At 35.6% G+C, this 23,652-nt stretch overlaps 2 protein-coding genes across 2 annotated transcripts; one reads left to right on the top strand and one right to left on the bottom strand.

Moving 5' to 3' along the window:
- The first annotated feature begins 386 nt into the window (after positions 1-386).
- LOC124183231 (sphingosine kinase 1-like) lies at positions 387-17,744 on the top strand. The gene is made up of 8 exons (XM_046571436.1): positions 387-1,822; positions 12,629-12,980; positions 13,153-13,252; positions 13,365-13,639; positions 13,731-13,987; positions 14,780-14,875; positions 15,058-15,197; positions 15,454-17,744. The coding sequence occupies exons 1-8, from the start codon at positions 1,288-1,290 to the stop codon at positions 15,640-15,642; spliced, it is 1,944 nt and encodes a 647-aa protein (XP_046427392.1). The 5' UTR covers positions 387-1,287; the 3' UTR covers positions 15,643-17,744.
- LOC124183236 (ankyrin repeat domain-containing protein 54-like) lies at positions 17,298-23,596 on the bottom strand. The gene is made up of 4 exons (XM_046571459.1): positions 23,308-23,596; positions 22,141-22,234; positions 21,397-21,646; positions 17,298-20,824 (listed from the first exon to the last, which is right to left on the bottom strand). The coding sequence occupies exons 1-4, from the start codon at positions 23,593-23,595 to the stop codon at positions 20,392-20,394; spliced, it is 1,065 nt and encodes a 354-aa protein (XP_046427415.1). The 5' UTR covers position 23,596; the 3' UTR covers positions 17,298-20,391.
- Between the last annotated feature and the right edge of the window lie 56 nt (positions 23,597-23,652).

Here is a 23,652-nt window from a genome sequence, read left to right as displayed (position 1 = left end):
CGGTAACAGTACAAAATTTTCGTACCAAAGTTTCTCGCCCCATAACCTCACCACTGAAAAATGTTTCAACGGAGTGTAACTAGGTGGCATCACAATTCTAATCCAACTCGGAACTCTGTGACAAGCATTTTCCCCTCATGACAGCATGCTTTCAGCAACGAGCGTTGTGACAAGTTTTCCGACAAGCACTTATGCCGCGGTCGGTGAATCGGTGCATTCGCATTGCTGATAATTAGCATAAACACTTAGAAAGGCAAGTGGGTAGTGGGGACCCTCCATGTACACCTGCTCGTCGTACGCAGCCGTACGGCGCCGGAGTGGCGAAGGGCTCCGGTCGGTGGCGGCGGTGGAAGGGGGGAGGGGGCATGAGACTATAGACGGTATCGAGACCAACTTCAAGAGATACGAGCGACCCGGCGATCAGTGCGTAGGATCCCGTTAGCCGTGTAACGAGGTGTTGCTGTCGCAGTGCAGCACACGAGGCGGGCCCCGCGCAATCGACTGACTGGTTTCCGAGTCGAAAAAAGGACGTGTTAATAGTAAACAAACGAATAACAGAAGGCGGTTGTTTTTCGAGTGGACGATTTTATTAAGTATTATACAGCGCGATATTCGCGGCTTCCTAATCTTCGTCGCCGGCGGTAATTCGAGCTGGGTTTGTTGCGAAAACAACGACGTGCTGTCCGAGTGAAGGAACTTCTGAACACTTTGGCTGTCGGGGGTTAAATCATGACAGAGTTGGTTGTCACTTGCCACCTGAGCAACGGACAACTATGAAGCGTGGGGTATTTCGCCACTCGCTGCTGCATCCTATCGACGCGAATGTGCAGGTGCCGTATATACGCACACTATTGGGGATTACGGCGTGAAACGAGATTCGAGGCCTACCGATTATTGCCTCAATCTTATTTTGCAAAAGGCGGTTTAATCTTATCGTGAATTCTCCTCGGCGTGCAAATGCTATGCGGATTTATTATCCATCGCGCCGTATTCTAGCCGTTTATCTGATATAAACACTGGTTCGATTTTTTTTTCGTTGATATTTTCGCAATGTGTGTGCGCGTGTTCGTCAGTTTCTCTGTATGCAATAATGGAGTAAAGTATCATTCGCACAAGTAACGATATCATTGTTAATAAAGCAAGTAACGAGATTTCGTTGAGATGACAGATGCCATTGAGGAGTAAAACAAAAGACAACGGAACATCTGAACGAGAACTCGGCCGGTAACTCGAGTTTGAAACGGCGCGACGTTGGCAATTGTTCTTAATTAAATAAGATTAATTGTAATGGAAGGGAATGGCGAGGCGCTCCGGGCAGATCCGGTGCTCGAGGAAACATTCTACATAACTTCGAAGAAGAACACGTTCTACCGAGTCAAGCTTACCGAGAAGGGTCTCAGTCTTCAAAAGGAGACCAACGGATCCACCAAGACTGAGACGATCGCGTTGAGCGATATTATCGGATGCAGATGCATGCGGTCGAAGAAGCGAAACGCCGGCTCTTGCGTCTGTCACCCGGGCGCCTCTCGAACCCAACTGAAGGTCGTCGAATCGAGCGAAAACATTCAGCCCTACGACGAACTCGACATGTCCGCCTATCTCTACATCTACTCGTACCCGATGAAAAAACCCCGTGTCAAGGGCGCCAGAAGACGCGAAAGAAGCACTCTTACCCTCAGGTTTCGCAGCTTCGACAAGTACGAGGACAATTTAAGGGAAGCCAGCAGGTGGCGACTCGCCATCAAGTGCCTCATCGCCAGGGTACCCGTTCCCAAATCGCTACTCAGTCCTACCGACGCCAATTTGGAGCTTCTTCTCAGTGGTAAGAAGCAGGGGATTTCCCCGTTTTTTACCCACGGAAAGGAAAAATTTTCTCGCCTTACAACCGGAAACGCGTTTTTCTACTTTTTCCTCATTCGTTAGCATTTTGTTTCATCTTTACCGACCGAGCGAAACGTCACTCATTCCTATTACACCATTACTAATGAGAAAATGCCGCAGATTTTGAATTGCGATAGTTGCTATGTTTTTTGGTCAATGATGCATGAGTGAATCCTCATAACAGTCAATATAAATAACGTTTTTCTCGATTGGTAAAAACTGACTACGAGGATTATCTATCAAACTTTTCCCATCTATAATATTCGAAATGCGGACACTGAACCTTTGGTAATTCGGGAAATTCTCATTTCGTCAGTTCGACAGTCATATTTAAATCTTGGGAAAAACCAGAAATCCTGGGGAATTTTATCTTGAACCAGGAATATGGATATGATGTCATAAAGTATTGACACAATCATTACCCTGAGGTTTACCTTGCATAAAGAAATTTTCATGTGTAATATTAATTAAGTTGTACGTAAACAAATTAGTATAACCACACTATAGTTATATATATACATAGGTTATAGTGTGGTCAAGAAGCTGTTTCAATTCATTTAAAGCCACTTGAAATCACTTGAATTTTTTATTTTTCAATTGTAATTCTGCACAGTAGTTATGAAAAATAGTCAACCGAATATTATTTGAAATTAACTTCAGAGCTTAGCTAATCTAAGCCTAAATGTCTATTAATGTGACTGATTTTATTTGGCGACTTGATATTTTTATGGAAATTTATGGGAGATTCCCGTCTATGTTTACGCTACATGCCAAACAAGTATGTAAAGTGCAGTATCGGTACGAAAAGGAGATAAAACCTCCAATAATTTTTACCCGAACGCTGAGATTCAATGTCAATTGCTTACACCGGTAATTTGGTGAAGTAAATTACACTCAAATTATTGGAGTTGAAATGATTTTGTAAATTACATTCAGTTTGAACGGACAAAGTTGCACAATTTTGAAATAAAAACTTCGTCTATAGATCGCGAATGATATTTAAGGTCTCGAAATTTCTCCGAGTACTTGATCATAAAACGCTGCCAACTTAATGTACTTCACAAACTTGTAATAATCATGTATCATTTATGCATTGTAATAATACACGCTAATGAATACAAGACATTAGTGTGAAATATTGTCTGGATTTCCTGGAATATCTTCGTGATTTTAGACTTAATCATCAAAGTCGTTCCTGGTCAAGAGATTCTCGAGAATATTCTCAAATTCGAAAAGTATCGAATCGGGAAAATATTATTCCTCAAAAATATCAATATATTGTATTGTTCGTTATCGTAGTTCACGCATCAACGTCGGAAAGTTATTTATCAAAAATATCGAAACGAAAAATACCTGCAAAGACAGAATTCCACGCAGTATGAGGAGTGAAAGATTGACCTCGACAATTGAAGTAACTAAAAATTCACGTACTTGTAAAAATTGTTTGTTTTTTTTTTTCACCGTCGTCAAAGGTATACAGATAACTTACGTTTGCCTACGTTTCTGTGATTAATTATACCTTTTTTTGGTACAAGATGTAAAATTTATAATCTTGATCTCACGGTACGAATCGGTATAATTTGTATAACTGTTTTCTCGCAAACTTCTCTTCCATTACAAGTCGATTTCTATGCTGGCGAATTTATAATTATAACTGTTGTCATGCTCCTGCATCACGAATGATGATAAATTTACTTCTTGTGACGACTAATTTATCAATGCAACATAATTTGGGAGTCAAATTGGATGAACGTTGATCGTTCGCGTGTGTGCAATGTGCCATTATCCAACAGCAGCAAGATCAGAACTGACGATGCGAACACGGCACGATCATATCGTCGTGTTGATAAAATATTGCACTTTATAATCTCATACCACACGAGATCTAACGATAAGCGATTTTATCCGGCTACATTCTGAATTCAGTAATTTAAACCTTCATTCTAACTGTCATGGATCAATTCTCTTATTCCTCTCCCGAGTTTCAAGGAAGCACGATTTTACACTTCGAATAATATTTTATTTTCGTTATATCGTCGCGGAGTGCACAGAAATTTCGAATTTAACGTTTTTCCGGTTTATTGTCACGGCATGACGTAGTAATAACAGGATATAACGTGTGTTTTTTGAAAGAAACGTGTTCTTTTACGGTGTAAAAACAATAGATGACAAATACGACGAAAACAGATTAACGAGCATTCAGTTTGCGCCCCTTCGGGTATAATTAGCTCGAGAGCAAACAATCGGTCGAAAATTAAAGTAACCTTTATATCTTTGAACGCTTGTGGCAATAAGAGATAACGTATTGAAAAGTAAAATCTCGTCCTTAGATTTGACATTGAAAACAGAATTGTTTTGCATAGTTATAAAACAATCTAGTGTCTTAGCATCCGTGAAAGATGAGGAAGAAGTTTTCGCGGTTGAAACAGCAAGGAAATTACATCAATTGCAGTGTAAACGTTGATAAAACTCACTCTTTGAATTACGTACATCGACACTTAAAGAAGATTATCGCGTGTCATCCCATCAACATAATTACTGTTGAGCAGGATCGAGTCAAGTGATGCGCACAACGAATCACGAGTCATCACATGAACTACGAACCTACACGTTCGTGACTAAAATTTTTTGTTGGAATAATTGTTAAGACCACGAACCTACCGTTGAGACAATTGCATTGTTTAAAGTATCGTTTTCGATTGCAAAAAGCTGTGAGAAAAAATTTGGTAAAAATGATACCTTCTTTTCAAAATACGTGTGAAACATTAAATTTCCAACTCTGATAGATTTAGCTTCGTGTTCGTGGAAATAATCAAAACAAAATTGCGAACTCCAATGCGGACAACAACTCGATTTATCATGGTTGAAATGACTTTAAAAAATTACTATTTATAGTTTAAACTAGCGTTAAAAGATCCTCAGAGTTTTGAAAATATCCATTCAATTCTTCCCTGTCGAAAAAATTTCGAAAAAACCGCTTAATTTTTGGCCTGAATTAGAATCCACGCCATATCTTTATTTCTCCGTCAAACGAAAATCCATCGGAGTGTTTTTACTCAGAATTGCGTATGAAGTGAGAGTATCTTTGCCTTGTTTGAGCATACGTGGACTTTGATATTTTGAGCTATGCACAACGTCGAAATCGACGAAAGTCACCCCCTTAAAATTGATAATCGGTACTGCACAGTGTCAGAAATCTGTAGAAGAGCGTCGAGGATAGTTTCACCTGGAAATTTGTAGAAGCTTCATCTCCTCACTTGTCCTTTTTATCACATATCCGAACACTGCGACAACAGCATCAACGAGTCGGAGTTATCACACGGTGCAGTGCATCTCGAAATTGCCACTTGCACCGCTCGACGAATCCTCAACCTGCAGGCGAATCGATTCAGCCTGCACGTTGGTCTCAGGCAGATGGTTTATTCTGTATGTATAACGTAGGCAAGAGGATGCTACGTGCAACGAGGTCGATGACCTTCTTATGTAAAAGTGAGAAACCCACATGACGTTATTGTGTCGCGATTCTCACGTCACACCCGGACGGAAAAGTTTCACCGGTTAATAGGTGAAAATATTGCGAAACAAGGGATCGAAGTGACAAAAATCGAAGCTTTTGGTATATGGAACGATCGATGAAGATAAAAAGGTTCTCTTCTCCGAGATCGTCAGAATTGGTTGTGTGAATTCACGTTTAGCTGTGTCGAAATAGTAGGTACAGGATAAGATAGGTGACGCGTTGTTTTTCCGAATTTTTCTCGTTGTTCGTGATTGTGATCGTGATTTCCCCCCTCCCTGCCCTTTTTTTTTTTTTTATTTATTTTTCCTCCGCCTGCTCTTACGCGGCTACTCCTCGGGTATAATTGATTCAAGGATCGCCGCCACTGCGGATGTTATGAACTCCTGCATAATCATTCTCGAAAACACGACTCGCGTCACTGGTAGTTAAGCGAAAAAATAAAAGATCGATAACAATGATAATCGTGACGAAAAGTTATAGAGATTCCGACGTACGTAAAGTTTCTACGCCGTTATTTCATTCTGTATAATTCGGTATAAGAATCTAAAGAATGGAATAGAGATGTATAAAAATTTACGTAATAATCGATCGTGATCGATTTAAAAATTGTACAACCGGTTCTTTGTGTACTGTACGAAAGGAAGGAAAGAAGAAAAAAAAAAAAAAAAACTACGTCTACCTAACGCAAGGAAAGAATTGATTGATCGATCGATCGATGTAAACGATCGCGCAAAATCGTTCGATGCTAATTTCTTTTTCTCTTTATTATCGTTCTTTATAATCTGCTATTTTTTTTTCTAATTCAATAGCGTGTAACTGGTTTCTTGTATAACATCTGTTTTCGAACTCGCTGAATGTATCAAACTTCGTTACGGCTGTCGTGCGGTGAAATTAAAATGAAAAAAAGACGAAAATGAAAAAAAAAAAAAAAAAATCAAACGAAGCGAACGAACTTGAAAAAAGAGCATAAATTAAACCGCAGATATGATTCATCCGTTCTGTGGCGTGAATAAAAAATTTCAATTACGAACTGTTCTAGAATTCGCCTTGCAAATTTTCTCCCCGATGACGCGGAAGACGCGAAATTTATGAAAGAATTATACCGAATGAAAATAAAAACAACTTGTTCGTCATAGTTACGTCCATGTCTATAGATGTACAGATCCGTAAACCGGCCTCTGGAATGACCCGAATCTTTTTAAGTTTATCATTGAAAATCACCGCAGTTAGTCTGTAAGGTTAACAAGAAATCGAAGGTTTTTTTTTTTACGCATATAATAATCACGACAAAAAAATAATTTTATTCACAATCACGCCTAAATTACTTGCGACAGGATCAAAGTCTTTCAAATCACGTTTCACCCATGCGTGCTTTTAGTAATATAATCATAATCTTGTCTGTTATTTTAAAATAATACGTTCAACTCTCAGCTATTATCTCGAGATCGGTTATAACTCATGAATAATTCATTGTCGGTCTCGTTTTTTTTTTTTTTTATGGGTCATTCAATGATTCAGATTCTTATTTTGACGACGTTGCGGAAGATCGTAAAGAAACAATTAACCTATTTATCATAACAGAAAAACAAAAAAAAAAAAAAAAACCGTTTATATTTTGTATACATATTTATTTACATTTTTTGCAAATTAATCAGCTCACCTTGAATTTTCATAAAATTTGTAAAATTCTATTATTTCAAAAATTCCAGATGAAACGATTTAAACATCTCCAAACGAAAAGAAAATAACGAAATGAAAAAAAATGGACAAATTTTCAAAGAATTCTGTCTATGATATATGTACGAAATCACTTCAGCTTCAATTTTTAACACAAACTAGCAACAAATTTAACGTACGTATAGAATAATTGAATTCAATATTACAAAAATCTTTATCTTTGCAAATTGTCGAGAATTGTAAAGAAGCGAAACATCGGAATTCTGTATTATACCATTAAATTGTTCAACAGATATTACGAACGGAGTGAGAAAGAATTGCATGTGGTAAATTATGACTCTGATTCAAATCAGTCTCCGGAAGTTGGAACTTTAATGTCACTAATTATGAGACTAATTTTTTCTCGAGAAAACTATTTATAATAAATACGCCATTCCCTCGTTTTCTCCTTATCTAACCAGACTTCAAGATTATATATACTTACATTCCTGATGTTCTGAAAGCAGGTCAATTTTACCAAATCTCGATCTAAAACTTTGTAAATGCATGTAATAAAAATTTTTCATCGCAAGTTTTTAGATTTCGATGGATAATAAGGAGGGAAGAAAAAAAGAATATATATACATTTTTTGGAATAGAATGATTTTCATATTTTTATACATACAAATTTCGTTGAAAAATTGAAATTGGGACACAAGTTTCTTTGAATCTCTCGTAGTTTTTTTTTTTTCCTCCGCACCGTACAAAATTTTTACACACACACACACACACACACACGCAATAAATCGTAATGTTGCGAACGTTTTTACCTTGACATCAGGGCCGTACGTGTACAGCATATAAATCCTTGTAAGTACTCTATGGTTATTCTCGGTCGTTTATTCACAACTATAGAAGTGAAAGGGGTTCACGAACCCGCGTTGTGAAATTTTTCACACGTACTCGTTGTGTGGTTATAGAAAATTTATCCCCGAATGCAACTTTACACACATATACTGTACAAAATCATAAATAAAACGCTACACGATTACGAGCCTGTTTGTTACATAAACAACAAACTGACCGATCGTGCATCATGCACTCTGTCGTTCGTCAAATTGAAGTAAAGCTAATTTACCGTAGTCATGTAACCGTGTTAAGTTTCCTTTGTATTTTATTTTTATTTCATTTGCCTTTATCCTTGTGGGGAAAAGTGCGAAATTTATTTCGAAAGGCATGAAAATCCCTGTTCCGAACACGGACGTTTCTAATGAAATGAATGAAACCGTCGAGGTTGTCGTGACGAAAAATTTATCGGGGAAAGAATTTTTCAAGTTTTTCCATTTATCATTGTAAATATTCTCGTTTGTTTATTTTTCAAACCGTTGCGTTCCGAATATTCATGAATATTCTAAAACAAATGCGGATGACGTTAGATTCCTGCAGACCAAAGAGTTATTCGGATTTTCCCATCTGCGAAACTTTGTTTCAAGTACCGAGCTGAGTTAATGCGCGTTTGAACAATGGTCTGCGCATTTTTCCGTGCTGCAGCTGCTGCAATGTTTATTATACAATAGTCTCAGGTTTCTACGTCATGCATTCAGGTGCACTAATCTAATGCCGTGAGGTGCAGTGCTGCACAATTGCCTACAATTACACGCCGTCGGTGCAGCTTTTGCAAAGTTACGATGCGAAAGAGTTTCAGAGATAGAAAAAAAAAAAACGAATGATCAGTTATATAAAAACAAAATATTGTATATTATTTTTCTTTGCGACAAATTTGAATATTTCAGATTGAGAAATATTGTAAAGATCAACTTTATACACGCCATTTGAGTTGGCGGATCAAAATTTGAAATCCGATCGAATCCGGTTAAAAAACTTTGTGCAAGGGTTTTCAGGGTCGTTGATTAAATTCGCTATAGTTAATTTTCAAAATATGATATCAGATTCGTAATCAGCGATCCCAAAAATCATGGAACTCTATCTTGATATAAAAGTTGACCGATCAGTACAATAATGTGTGACTCAAAGGTTACGATCATTGATTGACAATTTGTTGTTGCTTGTTTTGTTTTTTAAACCTTGAGTTGTTTCGAAATCTGGTACTTATTACTTACTTTGCTGTTGGGGTTTAATTAGGCCTTGAATTTAACCAATTCGATACGAAACTGCTATCGAGAATTTCATAATGAATACGTTAAGTCGGGTTTATTTATTATGTATACAAGATCCATGATGCTGAGTTCGTTTCGAATTAAAATGAACGAATGAAACGATATCGATATTGTATGTCGAAAATTTTTATAAGAACCTCTTCCTGTTAACGATGACGTGAAGAAGAAACACGCCTATGCTAATTTGTCTTTATGATTCGACGGAGAAAAAGTGTCAGAATTGTAAAACCATCCGGTGAAAGTCCAACGATCAGGTTTATAATTTGTTGTTATCTTTTTCTCTCCCACAGTGTTTTTCGTCAGACTTCTTAATTCTCTTTCTAGAAAAATTTACGTTCATATTATTGAACATGAAAATTATTAATCATTCATATATTTTTTGTTGCTTTTTTTTTCTTACGTCTCGCGTTTACCAATCTATATAATTAAATTTCTTTACAATCGCGTGATTCTATATGTAAAATATCTGCCTCTTCAAGTTTGTTACTATTTTAAAACGATTTCTTGTAATCCGGATACTGCAAAGTATGAAAATTGGCAGCATAAGCGATTCTTCAATTCCTTGACGTCACCTTAACCACCCTGAGTATTGTTTCATGGATACACCACGACCCAACAACACGTCTTCAATGACTAATTGACTAATCAGGAGTGATGTATGCACGTTCCCGTCACAGGAATGATCGATCACGTAATTCTTTCGCAATTAAATATACGTACCATTTCATTGTCATTTTCACGATTTAATTACCTTACACAGCCGCATTTTCGATGGAAACATTTCCTCGTACGTATACACACTTTACTCACTCGTGTATGGATGCAATGTAATGAGGTAGACAGGTAAACACTCAATTATACACGGTTTATTTGGAACTAATCGCTCTTACGTATACGTAATGTATGCGGTATATTTTCTTTCGCAAACAGTCGATGTTGTCGAGCGACGCGCATAATTTTTATTTTCGTTATCGTTGTTTATTGTTGATTTTCAAGGTGAAATTATATAATCTACGATATAAATATACGTGGATATTTTACCGTTCTACAAAGAATCTGTTTGAAACAATAATTATCGATGCAACAAACTTCTCGTCGATATACGCCAATTTTTCATCTTTTTTTTTCTCTCTCTCTTTTACTTCACCTTCGATTTAAATTGGATTTTTTATTCCTTCCTGAGAGCTAATGTATCTTGAGGCCTAGAATTCAGCGGTACAAAAATGAAAAAACGAAATGTGGATGATAATGATCGTGTTCTCCATTTTCTCACGTTCCTTTCGCAGCATTAATCATCTGCAGGCATAATCAGTCGAAAGAAAACAAAACGATTATTTCACTAAACGTGCAAAGTGTTGCATACGTTTGCATATATTACGAGGTTTGCACGTACTGCTGGAATAATAACGTACGTCAGACTGAAATAATAAATGCTTACGCTTATCTTGCCTTGCGAGTCGCCTCTTCTAACAATAATATCAAAGATAGAAACGTAAACTGATACGCAACATCTTCTTGCGCGTAAAGTTGATCCGTGTGTCGTAGTTAGATAATATGCCCACTTATCACGGATTCTGAGACGGACATTTTTTTTTTTTTGCTAAGTTGGTTACGTTGGCAACGCAGATTCAGCCCGTGGCGGCCGATCGTATTTTCGGTATTTTTTACACTGCGCGCACGCGCAGTCGCGAATAAATTTGACATTACGCAACTCTAACCTCAATCTCGTGCCGCGGGAAAAAACGTGCAACATACTCTTTTTATATAAAGAATCGTGTTCAATAAGGAATTTGCCTCCTTGGTAAACAATACACTGTTCCGATTTGATATTGATCGAAATTTTTTCGCGTAATGTAAGATATGTATGTATATACATATAATTACAAAGTTTGATTATAGGTACACATAGGGCATTCCATGCCAACTGAAACTAACGCGAAGGTTAACATTTTTGATTTTGCTGGAACTTGACCCTGTTTTTGAATTCTGTGAAAAAAGCTGCGTTGATTTTTTTCGAATTTTCTTGCCCAACCGTTCTGGAGGTCATGAATTTTCGAAAATTTTTACAATTTTTTCGGCACGTACTTATAAATTTTTGAAAAAACCCTGAATTTGAATGTTATTTTCTAAAATTTGTGCGTTTTTGAATATACTTTTTGAAAATACAATGCAAAAAGATGTCAAAGGGATTTTTTTACTCAAGTGGTTTCAACTTCAAGATTGAACTTTTAAAACATGATCAAATTCATTGGAAATACATCATGGTCATGCGGTCGAAAATAAAATTAATTTCAAACGTGACTTTTCTTTTTAATTGGGATTTCGATTTATCGTTACACCGAAAATTCTTGTTATATTTAATCTTACCGTTTTTCAAATACAGCCGTTTTCGTTTCTCACGAATAACGACATAATTCGTTATCGTGCCGATATTTCAGAGGATAAAATGTTATCGCATTTGACATTTATCGACTCAAATCTGACTTTTCCAGGTTGACTGATTTGATGTGTTTGTCGTTATTGTTATTAGTATTGTTGTTATTATTATACCACTGCATTTGTCGCACAAAAATTTGTTTTTAAAATTCACGATCTACCTTGTTACTTACAAGAAAATTCACTCGATGATTCATATGTACTTGATCATTATCTTAAACATATATTATTTATGCGATTGATGTAACATTGTTATATTCTTTGAACAATCACTCATTCGCTGTATAACAATTTTTAAAAAAATACCGATTTTTAAGTGTCCGCGTCGAGAAAATCCAACTGCAGACAACGACCTTGAGATTAATTATTCACCGCTCATTCTCTTCATGCTAATCTTGTAATTTATGAACAATGCACACGTGCGGCCGTGATGTGGCATTCGATACTGCATATTTCTAAACAATAAAGGTCTGCTGGAGGATACTACGAATTGCCAATTATTTTTTCCCCAAAGATTCTTGTAGAAAATTTATCGCTGTACAGAATGAACCGAATAACTATTGAGCAATACACGTTATGCGAAATATTTTCAAATTGTTAAACTTTTTGGGAAACTACAAAATTTGAGCAAAAACTAATTACCACACCGTAGAAATAATTTTGATTGTTGAGAATGCTGTAGTTTATTTTTTATCCAAAATCCGAAGAAAAACCTCTCAGACTTTTTTTTAATTATTCTTATATTCTGGAAATTGTATTAACCGTTCACAATCAGCCATTAATATCCAGTACTTGTGCAATTAATTCGGCTGATTAAGAAAAATATTTCCACTTTGGTTGGAGATAGTGATTTAAAGATACGCTAAGATTTCTGTCGTCTAATCTTACAAAATAACGTAATTGAAATAGTATATACTTTTCGCTCTAACGTAGTTTCAATTTTTTTCTTCTCATTCTTAAGCGTGTCCGGGAGAAGATCGAAAGCTGTTGGTGCTACTGAATCCGAAATCGGGACCAGGCAGGGCGAGAGAAACGTTCCAACGGAGAGTTCATCCGATTTTGTCGGAGGCCGAGAAATCGTACGAGATCCATATCACGAAGTACCCAAATTACGCCAGGGACTTTGTCAGGTCGAAGGATATTTACCAATGGAGCGGCTTGCTGATGGTCGGTGGCGATGGTATCATATTCGAAGTCGTCAATGGACTATTCGAAAGGCCGGACTGGGAGAAAGCCATGAATCAATTACCTCTCGGCATCATCCCTTGCGGATCCGGAAACGGCCTCGCCAAGTCCATCGCACATGCCGCGCAGTTAGTGATCGATTTATTTCGTTATACTGCACTTGAAACATTCTTCTTCTACCAATTTCTTTTCCATGATGATTTTTCTGCTATATGTTATGTACGTTGAGTGAAAAAAAAAAAATAACGACAATACTATAAATAATCTCACAACAGTTTCTGTTTCCCTGTTATTTTTCAGAGAACCGTTTGACCTGAATCCAATGCTTATCAGTACTCTATCAGTCGTTAAGTGTAGAAAAACACCTATGGACTTAGTGCGAGTGGAGACAAGGAATCAGGTGATTATTACATTCTATAATTAGTGTATCGATATAACTAATAAGATAAAAAAAAAAAAAACAAATCAACAGCAGTAACAAAAACTGATTCATTAACGTCTTATCATTTTAGATACTGTTCTCGTTCCTCTCCGTCGGCTGGGGTTTGTTATCCGATATTGACATCGAGAGCGAAAAACTCCGTGCTATCGGTGGTCAAAGGTTTACCATTTGGAGCCTGGCACGGCTAATCGGGCTCAGAACGTACAAAGGCAAAGTGTCTTTCCTGCCGTACGACAAGCCAATTCCAAAAGAGAACGGCACCACCGGCAACGGATTTCAGAAAGATCGTCAACCCGACATCGGCAAAATTTCTCATTCAAAAAGCTACGGGGATCAACTAGACCGGTAATCATGATTAGAATATTTGCGTGTAGTCGACATGTCGCTTTGCATTATTCGGATTTTGAATCAAGTCGATGATTGACGTCGAATTTAGGTACTCGACTATCTGCGAATCCAGGAGTTACCACGACGCGATTGACGGCGATCAGATCCCAGATGCTCAGGAGAGGATAAACGGCCTGGACGCCAATGTCGACGAAGTTATAACTGAGAGCCTATCTCTAGAAACTGGGAATCACAGAAGGAGGCTCGACAGCTTCTACTCGGTTACTTCAAAAAAGTCTACATACTACAGTACTGGGGGTCTCTCCAGTTATCAGAGTTTCTCTGAATCGCAGAGCGCCGAATTAGGTATTAAATCGCGTTTTACAAAATTACCGAGTATTATTGTCATTTCGATGGTGATAAGATTATCCTTATAAAAATTCATCTGGATAAAATTTAACATACTTTCTCATACAGTTATCTCTATGAAAGATAACATCGTTCTCATTTTCATTTGTAGGTGATCAAAGACAAAACTATAAAAACGGAAGGTTCCTAATACACTCCAAAAAAAAAACCGTTGATTCACCGAAATATTTCTTTGTGGGTGATAAAAAAAAATAAAATACGTTGTTGCTGCGAATAATTTTTTGCTATCGAGGTGCTGGGAAATTTTATGCGAAAGCAACTATAGATAGTGTAGGTGTTTTTTTAAAACAACAAAAAATGTTACGAGATCAAGCAAAATTTAGTTTGAACAATAGGATATTATTATTATTTTTTTTTTTTTTATTATTATTCTCACGTAAAAAAATATTTTTGCGAGGAGTTTCTGCCAGACATTTTGATCGGGTTATTTATTTTCGCAAAATTATATCAGATTCTCGAATCGAAGTGGTGTGATTTGTATTTTAGTAGGGTGTTTTATTTTTTTAACTTAAAAAAAGGTGGATACGAACAGAAAATTTATCTTGATGAAGATAAACTGAACTTACATCATCTCTGAAAGATAAGAGATAAATTGTATTTATCGAAGATGATAGACTTAGTTCATATCACCTAGATAATGTTAAAAATCCAACGTTTTTATGACGTCCCTTGCACTCTGTTTACAAAATCAAATAACAAAATGTGCCCTGCATTTTTCCGTTTTTTCAGGCAGTGGTGAAAGTGAGAATCGAATTATGTACGGCCCAGCATCGACGTTGCCAGCATTGACCGCAGCGCTTCCTTCAACGTGGACTCAAGTCGAAGGTTTGCATCGACATGCGATACCGTCTTGACTAATTATTATTGATTTAAATTGATGTTAATTCAGAGTTCAATAAACGTGGGATGCGTCAGTGAAGATTAAACTCAGCTTTTGCAACGAGAACAAACACGGTTGTAGAACACTTAGTACCACTAATGTTTGATAGTACCTTCTTTTCTCTTAGGGGATTTCATAATGGTCCACGCCTCCTATCAGACGCATCTCGGACAGGATTTCCTCTTCGCGCCTCGTGCTAAATTGGCTGACGGTGTAATTTGGCTGCTTGTTATTAGAGCGGGTATCACCAGGGCACATCTTCTGCAGGTATTATACTATTCCTCTTCCTTATTCGTGCATTTTGCTAATTACCTTTTATTCTGTTTGTTCATTTTTTAGCGATAGATCCGATTAAAGGCATGAAATAGTCATCGTAGTAATCATAGAAATCGTTAATTTCTTGAGAGATTTCTAAAATCGAACCGTCATCGGATCACTAAAGAAATTTGCAAAATCTCAATCTGTTTCTTTTTGCTTTTCCACGCTTTTGTCTTTTCACACTAATAATCTCGTATTATTACAGTTTCTATTAGGTCTAAGCAACGGTTCCCACCTCAACTGCCCTGGGGTTGAAATGATTCCTGTAAAAGCATTCCGAATAGAACCAGCCGAAGGTATGATCGGTTACTTGACGGTCGATGGGGAGGCCGTAGATTATGGACCGCTCCAAGCCGAAGTATTTCCATCCTTAGCGAACGTTATGAGCACATGATTACAAAAATTGTTTAATCAAATTGGCTCAGGTTTTAGAAAAATTTATCTCACGAGGGTTTTTGATACCTCGAAAGCTCATTACCACTATTTATTATATTATCATTGTTTTGAGTTTTTCAAGGGGCCATATTTACCACTTGCGCTATTCCTGTTATGACTTGTTTAAATATTACAAGTAATTATATCGTACGGGTGAAAGTATTTTACTCGGCGAATCCAGCCACGTTCGCGTATTATAATTTCTGTAAGTAAATTTTTTTCGTTATGATATAGATAATCTAATTTAATTATTTGATACCTTTTTTTTTTTTAATTAAATATATGGCAATCTGTCGTTTCTGCTTTTTCCGAAGCTATAATACGTATTGCGTGGTATAGTTCATCTTCCAAGATACTAATTATTGTGTATATATTTAGTGAATCGCAAAATTTTAAATAATACTTTAGACAACGATATATTATTGATTCTAGTATAATACGAAATCGCGTCCACGTGTGTTCGCGAAATTTTCTAGTAGACTTGATTAGATATTACGCATAGATTAATACCGTAGTACTTATTTCAATAAACTTGGTTTAAAAAATTTGCGATCTTCTACCTACACGGGTCAATAAAAAAGTATAATCAACAGAGAACAATAAACTGCATTTACAATAAATGTTGAGGTACTCGGGGAAAAAAAAATTTTCTTATGACGTTTCAATCGAGTGCCATATGTCTTCAAAATGTAAAAATAACAGAGATACAAAAGCATAACATGATTAATGATAATAATGATGATAATAATAATAGTTGCAGTTTGCACAAAATTATAAAATTTTGTATTATATCATTACACCACAAAATACATATTAGAATTTTCGGGCCTTACCTGTGCGTTGTTGTTGCCATTGTTGTTGTTATGGTTTATAACGAGAATTTTTTTAGTACAAAATTACAGAAAAAATTATCATTCAAGGGCTACAAAAAATCATATAAAATTTATAACGCCGTCTTTAAAATGTATATGAGTATTGTTCGAGACGCGTGATGAAGCAGCTAAATATAAAAATTTTAAGCTCAATAACAAATATAAGGATCAGCAGTATACTTACGCATGTGTCAAAACAATTGTGCACACGAAATCATTACCGTTAAATTGTGATAGGAGCGTGCAATTATATTCGTGATTGAATAGGTCCAGAGAGCGTGTTTAGCGATTGTAATTATATATCGGAATCACTGTTATTGTTGTTGTTGTCGATGATATTTATTTCCATTCCCATTGAATTCCAACTCGTAAACGAAGTTATTATGTGTACATATTGAACTATACTGTATAAATGAAATATCAACAGCCAGTTAAGGGGACCTACTTACTTCAATTGCATCATTTCATCAATTAACGGCTGCAGACGAATTATTTAAGCTACGGTTGGAGTTGAATATTTTTTTTTTTTAAATCGTATTTCTTGTTTGTTTTTAATCAATTTTTTATGTAAATAGATTATATATACATGTGGCGACATCGCAGTGATTAGTATGATATTCGGATACATAAATTTCGTGCCAATTAAAACGTCAAAAGGCAATTAATCTAATGTTACTTTGGCAGGAAAAGGAAAATAGTAAATTCAATCAATCCTCTTCCACTGATTAAATACCGAGTTGAATGAGTATTGAAATAATAGTCAACTTCTTATATGTGCGAAAATTTTGCGGGTATAGTCTAGCCGTAGTGATTTTTTTTCTTTTTTTTTGCTTCACTCTCTGCTGTAACGGGAACTAAGCGTGATATGAAACTTTAGCTTTACCAAAAATTACGAGACAAACTATGAGTCTATATATAATTAAGGATTGTAAGTTAAATTTAAATTTGGTGCTTGGATTGTCTCTTGTATCTTTTTTCTTTTTAATCAATTTCGCAATGCACTGGAAAACCACGTTCGTCAATTTATACGTTTATTATTGTTGCTATTTTTTATTGTATTTTTTGTTAAACGACTAGTACGAGAATGGTCAATGATAATTGTGAAACAATGCCATCCAGGCACTTCATTTTAATGTTACGGCAATTATTACTAAAATATTAGTTGTATTAATAAAAATTATGAATTTATCATATTATTGTACAGTTTACTAGTGTTTTTCGAAACACTGCAACTTCTTATATTTCTCCTTTTCCTTGAGTAACTGCCCGGACATTATGTCATTGACGACAGCATAAAACAATTTTCACTTTAGTATCGTCGAGCGGTGAAAATTATTCAAGCTGTCGCGCTTTTATCATTCATCTAAATTCATTATTCAAGGTTTTTCAGAACAACTTAACATTTTTTGTTAAGTTTTCAGAAGATTACACGGAGAACAAAATTACAATTTTCCAATAAAACGTTCGTATCACTTTATTGAGAAGTAAGACGTTTATCTGTATTTTCAGTTCAATTAATTATGAGAATAATTTTATAAGAATTACAGCGTAAAAATTTTTTTTTCTTTATCGATAAAAGTATCATCAGGCTCGTTGAAGTTTACACAAGATACTACACATATTTATATATAATTATATTCAGTTATTTCTTAATAACGGTAGTTATCGTATAATTATATGCGTGTAATATCTAAGTACAGTATAGAATATAGTATTATATGTACAAATGATGCATTGATCATACTACATCAGTTATGTACATCTTTTGAAAGAAGAATATTGATTAAAATAAAAACAAACAATCAAATAATTATATACAACTCAATGATCTTAATAAAAAAAAATGAAGCTGACTGCTGCAACAGTAATACATAACAATAATGAGCAAAATCGTCAATTATCATATACGTATACAGATAGGCTGATATTAAAAACGAGAAAAAAAAAATAAAAATGAAAACTGCAACTCCTTCGGATAATGACTTAATTAAAGATACTTAACTTACATATAAGATTACATGTTGGAAAAATAAACTGCGTACCTACTACAAAGACACGGACGTGCGAGTGAAAAACGGCACATATAATCGGCAACTGCGGTTTTTTAACTTTTCATAGATGCGTGTTATGTAAGTTGGAGCAAAAACTTTTCACCTTTGGTCATTAAATTAGCCAAAGAAGGCTAGGCATGCTTGCTCTATTGTAAGATAACTTTTATAAAATCGAAAAAATTTTTATCAAACTTGTCAACTTGACACCACCCGTAATTCATATTAATTTTATAAATTAAACATTGTAGGTATTGAATATGGGGAGAATTTGGGAATTTTTAGTAGGTAGTAGGGCTAGGATATGAATTGCTTAAATCACACACATTGATAATTGATAGCGAAATGTACGATTTCAACACCTTATCACGCAACTACAAGTTCATACAATTACGCAAATGATACTACTTCAAGTTTTCGAGTTAAACTGTTCTCTAAAACCAATATGATCGCGAGTTAATCGCGTACGATACTCTACATAGATTCATAACGATTTATCTACTTCTTTTTTTTTCATTCATTGTTTAATTTTATAATTGTTATTCAGTTTGTACAACGATTTACACGAAGTCAGTCGATTCTCACGTCTACGCGATGATAAATCCTAAAATCTTATCCATTCCATCGTGAGCGAATAATCTGCGTTGAGAATACCTGTGATTTTTTCAGATATTTCATAGTTGGATTCTCCAAAATTCGTATGAAATATGAACGATAAACCGATAAAAAAAAAAATATCTTTACAATCCTCAGTTCCCAAGATGCAACTGATTGCAGGCTAATTACGGTTCACTTAACTGTTGTTCTTTGAAAAATTCAAGTATTGCTCTAAAGCTCTCAACAATAGCTTGCCTATAAGCTATCAAAGTTAAATGAGATTGACATTTGCACAAATTTTCACAGTCTGCTCTTCTCATCACTAAGGAAAATTCATATCACTAAATCCTATTAGCAAAAAACGATACTAATTCTTTTCTCTTTAATTCTAAAAACTATAACTATATTCAAACCATCCTTTCAAGAAATTTCATGCATTATTATATGTAAATTCAAGTTTTCACCATGTAAATCAAAAGAAAAACAAAGCGAAAACGAAAATGAATTTCAATATGATCAATTCTTAGACAATGCGATTATAAATACATCGCTAAAGCCTACACATGTCTATAAATTCAATAATATCGAATTGACCATCTTGTCGAGTTTAAACCTCATATAAAAATTATTAAAAATTTGCAACTAGCATGTATCGGTTGCAAAGTATATTATATCGTAGGCGCACAATTTAGTCCGAGTTTTAGTCGTGCGACGTGGATTAATTACAGACTCGGTCAGCCGTTTTTCAATATTTTTCTTTGTTTAAATTTTGTCTGTAATAAATGGTAGCTAGAGTTTATTAGAAAAAAAACCTGTAATAAACAGCTGGGCGGAGTATACCACACACATAGTTACAAGTGTAAAAAAAAAATTCAAAAACGACTCTTTTCATATCCACCCTGTATTTTCCAAAGCTCTATACGTATTTGACGATTTGCACATACGGTAAATTAGAACAAATATTAGATTAACGTTAAAAGTTTCAACAATTTCTAGTTACTATTCAATCCAAATTATTTAATATCGACGGAATTGTTTCGTTTCTTTTTTGCTTTACATACGTTTTGTCATCTTTTTTCTTTTCATCAGACTCTAAACTCAGTACACCGTTAATATACGTATAGAATACTAAAATAGATATACATCGAAATCCAAAATTTTCAATTTCAACTTGTCTCATTTACTCTTTTTCTAACTTGCAAGACTGAGAGAATCTATGTTAGCCAATAAGTCCCTGACGTCGCCTTGAATTTCATCCGAAGTATTGGACAGAGATAGTCGGGAACAGAATGTGCTGAGAGCCTCGACCTGTTCTCTGGCATCTTTTTGCCTCTGCAAATAGGCGAGCAGCATGCCGACCACGTTGTGCACTTCTTCTTTGATCTTATTCATGTCCGAACCTTTGAAGCTTTGCAATAATCTCAACTTTGTCTGCGCTAATTGAAGGGGGTTGTGCCCGTGCTGGTCAGATGAGAGAACGTCCGTTCCTGCTTTCAGCAAGAGTGTTACTACTGCTATTTTACTCGTCACCGCAGCCAAGTGAAGAGGCGTGTTTCCGAGACAATCACGCTGATTCGGATCCGCACCGTGTTCCAATAATAGACGCACGACGTCCGTGTAACCCCTTAAAATTGCGAGAAAAAAAAATATCGCTAATAACAAACTTGATCAAATTAACGTATCGCAAAGTCGAATGTTGCTGTGAAAAGTGTCTAGTGAAATTCCGCTGTCTTTGAGAATTCGTCAAGGGCTTTGCCAAATTTTTTTTTTTTTTTTTTTCATAGAAAACTAGATTCGTCTCTCTGTTTTGCGCATGAAGGTAAATTAAATTATCCTGCTATATAATTTTTGACCATTTGTAAAAATAAGATAAATTTACTGAAATTAACATGGATGTTTATGATATTCGTAAGCAGGGCAGGTGATTCTTCTCACTATTTATATTTCAAACTATTTATACAGCTGCAATAAAAGTCTAAAACACTGGTGAATTGAATACAGTCTGATTGTGATGAATATTCTACTTCCTTACTTAAAATTATAAGAATCTGTTTGGGTTTGTCAATTTTTTTCTCAAATGCATTCTAAAATTCACCATCAGTTGACTAATCTTTCGAAGAATCAGAGATTTTTTTTTTTTTATATGTTGTTATTCCAGAAGTGAACTAATTGAAAAGCTTGAATTATAGCACTAACCTGGATGATGCTAAGTGGAGAGGGGATCTTCCCTGTTCATCGTGATTATTGGGATAGACACCACTTGTTAACAGTCGTCTCATCAGTTCAATGTTGTTTGTTGCAGCTGCCAGCCTCATCTTCCTTTCGTCGAGAGGCCCTTGAAACTCCTGCCACGTTTTCATCCTGAACTTCGATTTGCGCTGCATGGCATGCAGTTTCATTTTCCTATGGTATGTTGATCCTGCCCGTTGCGGAGACCAAAGCATATCTGAGTCAATCGATAAATAGAGGCATCGATTTATTTGTCAATATTTCTTTGAACTTATCGATATCAGGCATGGCCTTGATAGGCCAATTTATATAATTTAGAGAAGTTATCTAAAGCTCTCGCTCTTTGGGGTGTGGAAAACACAGCTAGATCTGAAAATGAGATTTCCATGGTATTCCTGAGCCTTTTAACCCAATGATTCACAGTTTTCAGAGGGCTAGATTTATTAATCATAATTATAGATACAGCCTCTCATCGCATTGGCTCTAAGGAATGCTCAATATTTAAAAAAATGCAGTTTAAAATTCAACAGTTTGTATAAATAAATTTACAATTCTGCCAATGATTTGTTGGCATATTCACTTCGGAACAGTGATGTAAAGTTAGTTTTATGGTGAAATGAGAAAAGTGCAGTAGAATCAATGATAAATTGAGCTTTTGATAAAACTTGATTCGTCCAAGCTTCAGGGACCTTAAGAAAAATAGCAACTCACTTGTTTTCAAAATCTCCATCGTTGTACTGAGCAGTTGACCATTCGCTCCATAAAGAGGCTCTATGTACATCGGTGGTATGCGAAACTCCAAAACCTGAAATCATCATGATGAAAAAAATTAGTTTCACTATCTTTTATACAAAAGAACCATCCACATATTCGCAATTGGAGTGAATGTTTTCCTTGGTTATAATTGGATATGCTACATCTTGTTTAATTGTGAAGTCATTGGGATGAATGTAATTGAGTTTACTATTCATTACATTATAAGTTTGTTATCGATGTTACATTTTTTTACTGTTAATAGCCTTTCACTATCCACCTTGGAATTGAAATTCTGTTTTGTGCCTAAGAAAAGATAAAAATGTAAAAGAACAACTTAAACATGTGTGAAATATAAGCATCTCTGTTTTATCATCCTTGAATCTAAGTATAATCTATCTAAGTACACCAAAAGACTGATCAATAAATTTGTAAAGCAAATGACAAAGTTTTTCATTGTATTAATTATAAGTTGTAGTATAGACATGTATAAAATCCTCTAGCATTGAATACAAGAAAAGATTAACAAAGAGAAATAGAAAAGAAAGGAATGAACGACTATGAATTACATATGAAAGCAAGCACCATTTGATTGACAAATTTATTGAAATATTATTGTTGTATAATCTCGAACCTAAGAACATATTTAGGTATCCAAAAAAGAGGAGTAATGGCCTTCGAGTAAAAGCTAGTAAAACATGAAGAACATCCCAAGTTTCTCAACTTTCTCTAACAAGAGAGGGGCAGAGGGGAGGTGGGACATACTGAAAGCTGACGAAAGAAGGGCGTTATAAAATGAGCCAAGAATAAATTTGACATATTATTTGGATATAATTACGCTATCCAAATTCAAAGTCAAATTTATGATAATGTATGTATTAACACAATTGCGTCCTAAGGTAAATATAAATATGTACCATTGGTAGGCATACAGAGAAGTGTTTGCATGCACATAGTAAATAATTAAACTTTAACTATAGTTATACGAGTCGTGCATTACCCTAGAGATTTGAAAACCTATTGAGTACTAGAAAAGGACAGTTTGTAATTTGTTGAATACGACGGAATAGTAAAGCGCAGTATATTGATGATGCCTTTAGTGGGCTATTAATAACATTGATATACCTTTGTAGGCTCGGCATTGGCGTGCAATACCAAAGGTCCTGAGGTGCTCGGTTTCGAAGTACCTTGACCATCAGCATTGGTGTTTAAACCAGGGCAAATCGAAGCGATGGGTAAACCCAGAGGTCGGGACGGTCCAACTTCAACATTGGAAAACTGACTGCCCGCGTTGTTGTTACCAGCATTTGATCCCTGGGGAGAGTTGAAATTCGCGGAGACGTTGCTTTCGTGGGTGACCGAGCTGTCGTTCGAATCGTTACCAGTCTCAACCCCGGAGTCGACCGACGTCATTTTACATCTGTGCGTGATTTTTGTTACACAATAGCAAGGTGTTCGACGGTTTTTTTT

The sequence above is a fragment of the Neodiprion fabricii genome, chromosome 5 (assembly GCF_021155785.1).
Source record: "Neodiprion fabricii isolate iyNeoFabr1 chromosome 5, iyNeoFabr1.1, whole genome shotgun sequence".
Classification (NCBI taxonomy): Eukaryota; Metazoa; Arthropoda; class Insecta; order Hymenoptera; family Diprionidae; genus Neodiprion; species Neodiprion fabricii.
The sequence above is the reverse complement of the archived record's forward strand: the minus strand, read 5'-3'. Positions and strand labels throughout refer to the sequence as shown.

Coding starts and splice junctions, on each gene's coding strand:
- LOC124183231 (XM_046571436.1), top strand. CDS start 1,288: ATGGAAGGGAATGGCGAGGCGCTCCGGGCAGATCCGGTGCTCGAGGAA. Junction 1,823..12,628: donor TTTGGAGCTTCTTCTCAGTG/GTAAGAAGCAGG, acceptor CTCATTCTTAAG/CGTGTCCGGGAGAAGATCGA. Junction 15,198..15,453: donor CCAGGGCACATCTTCTGCAG/GTATTATACTAT, acceptor GTATTATTACAG/TTTCTATTAGGTCTAAGCAA.
- LOC124183236 (XM_046571459.1), bottom strand. CDS start 23,595: ATGACGTCGGTCGACTCCGGGGTTGAGACTGGTAACGATTCGAACGAC. Junction 21,647..22,140: donor GATGGAGATTTTGAAAACAA/GTGAGTTGCTAT, acceptor CGATTGACTCAG/ATATGCTTTGGTCTCCGCAA. Junction 20,825..21,396: donor CTCCACTTAGCATCATCCAG/GTTAGTGCTATA, acceptor CGCAATTTTAAG/GGGTTACACGGACGTCGTGC.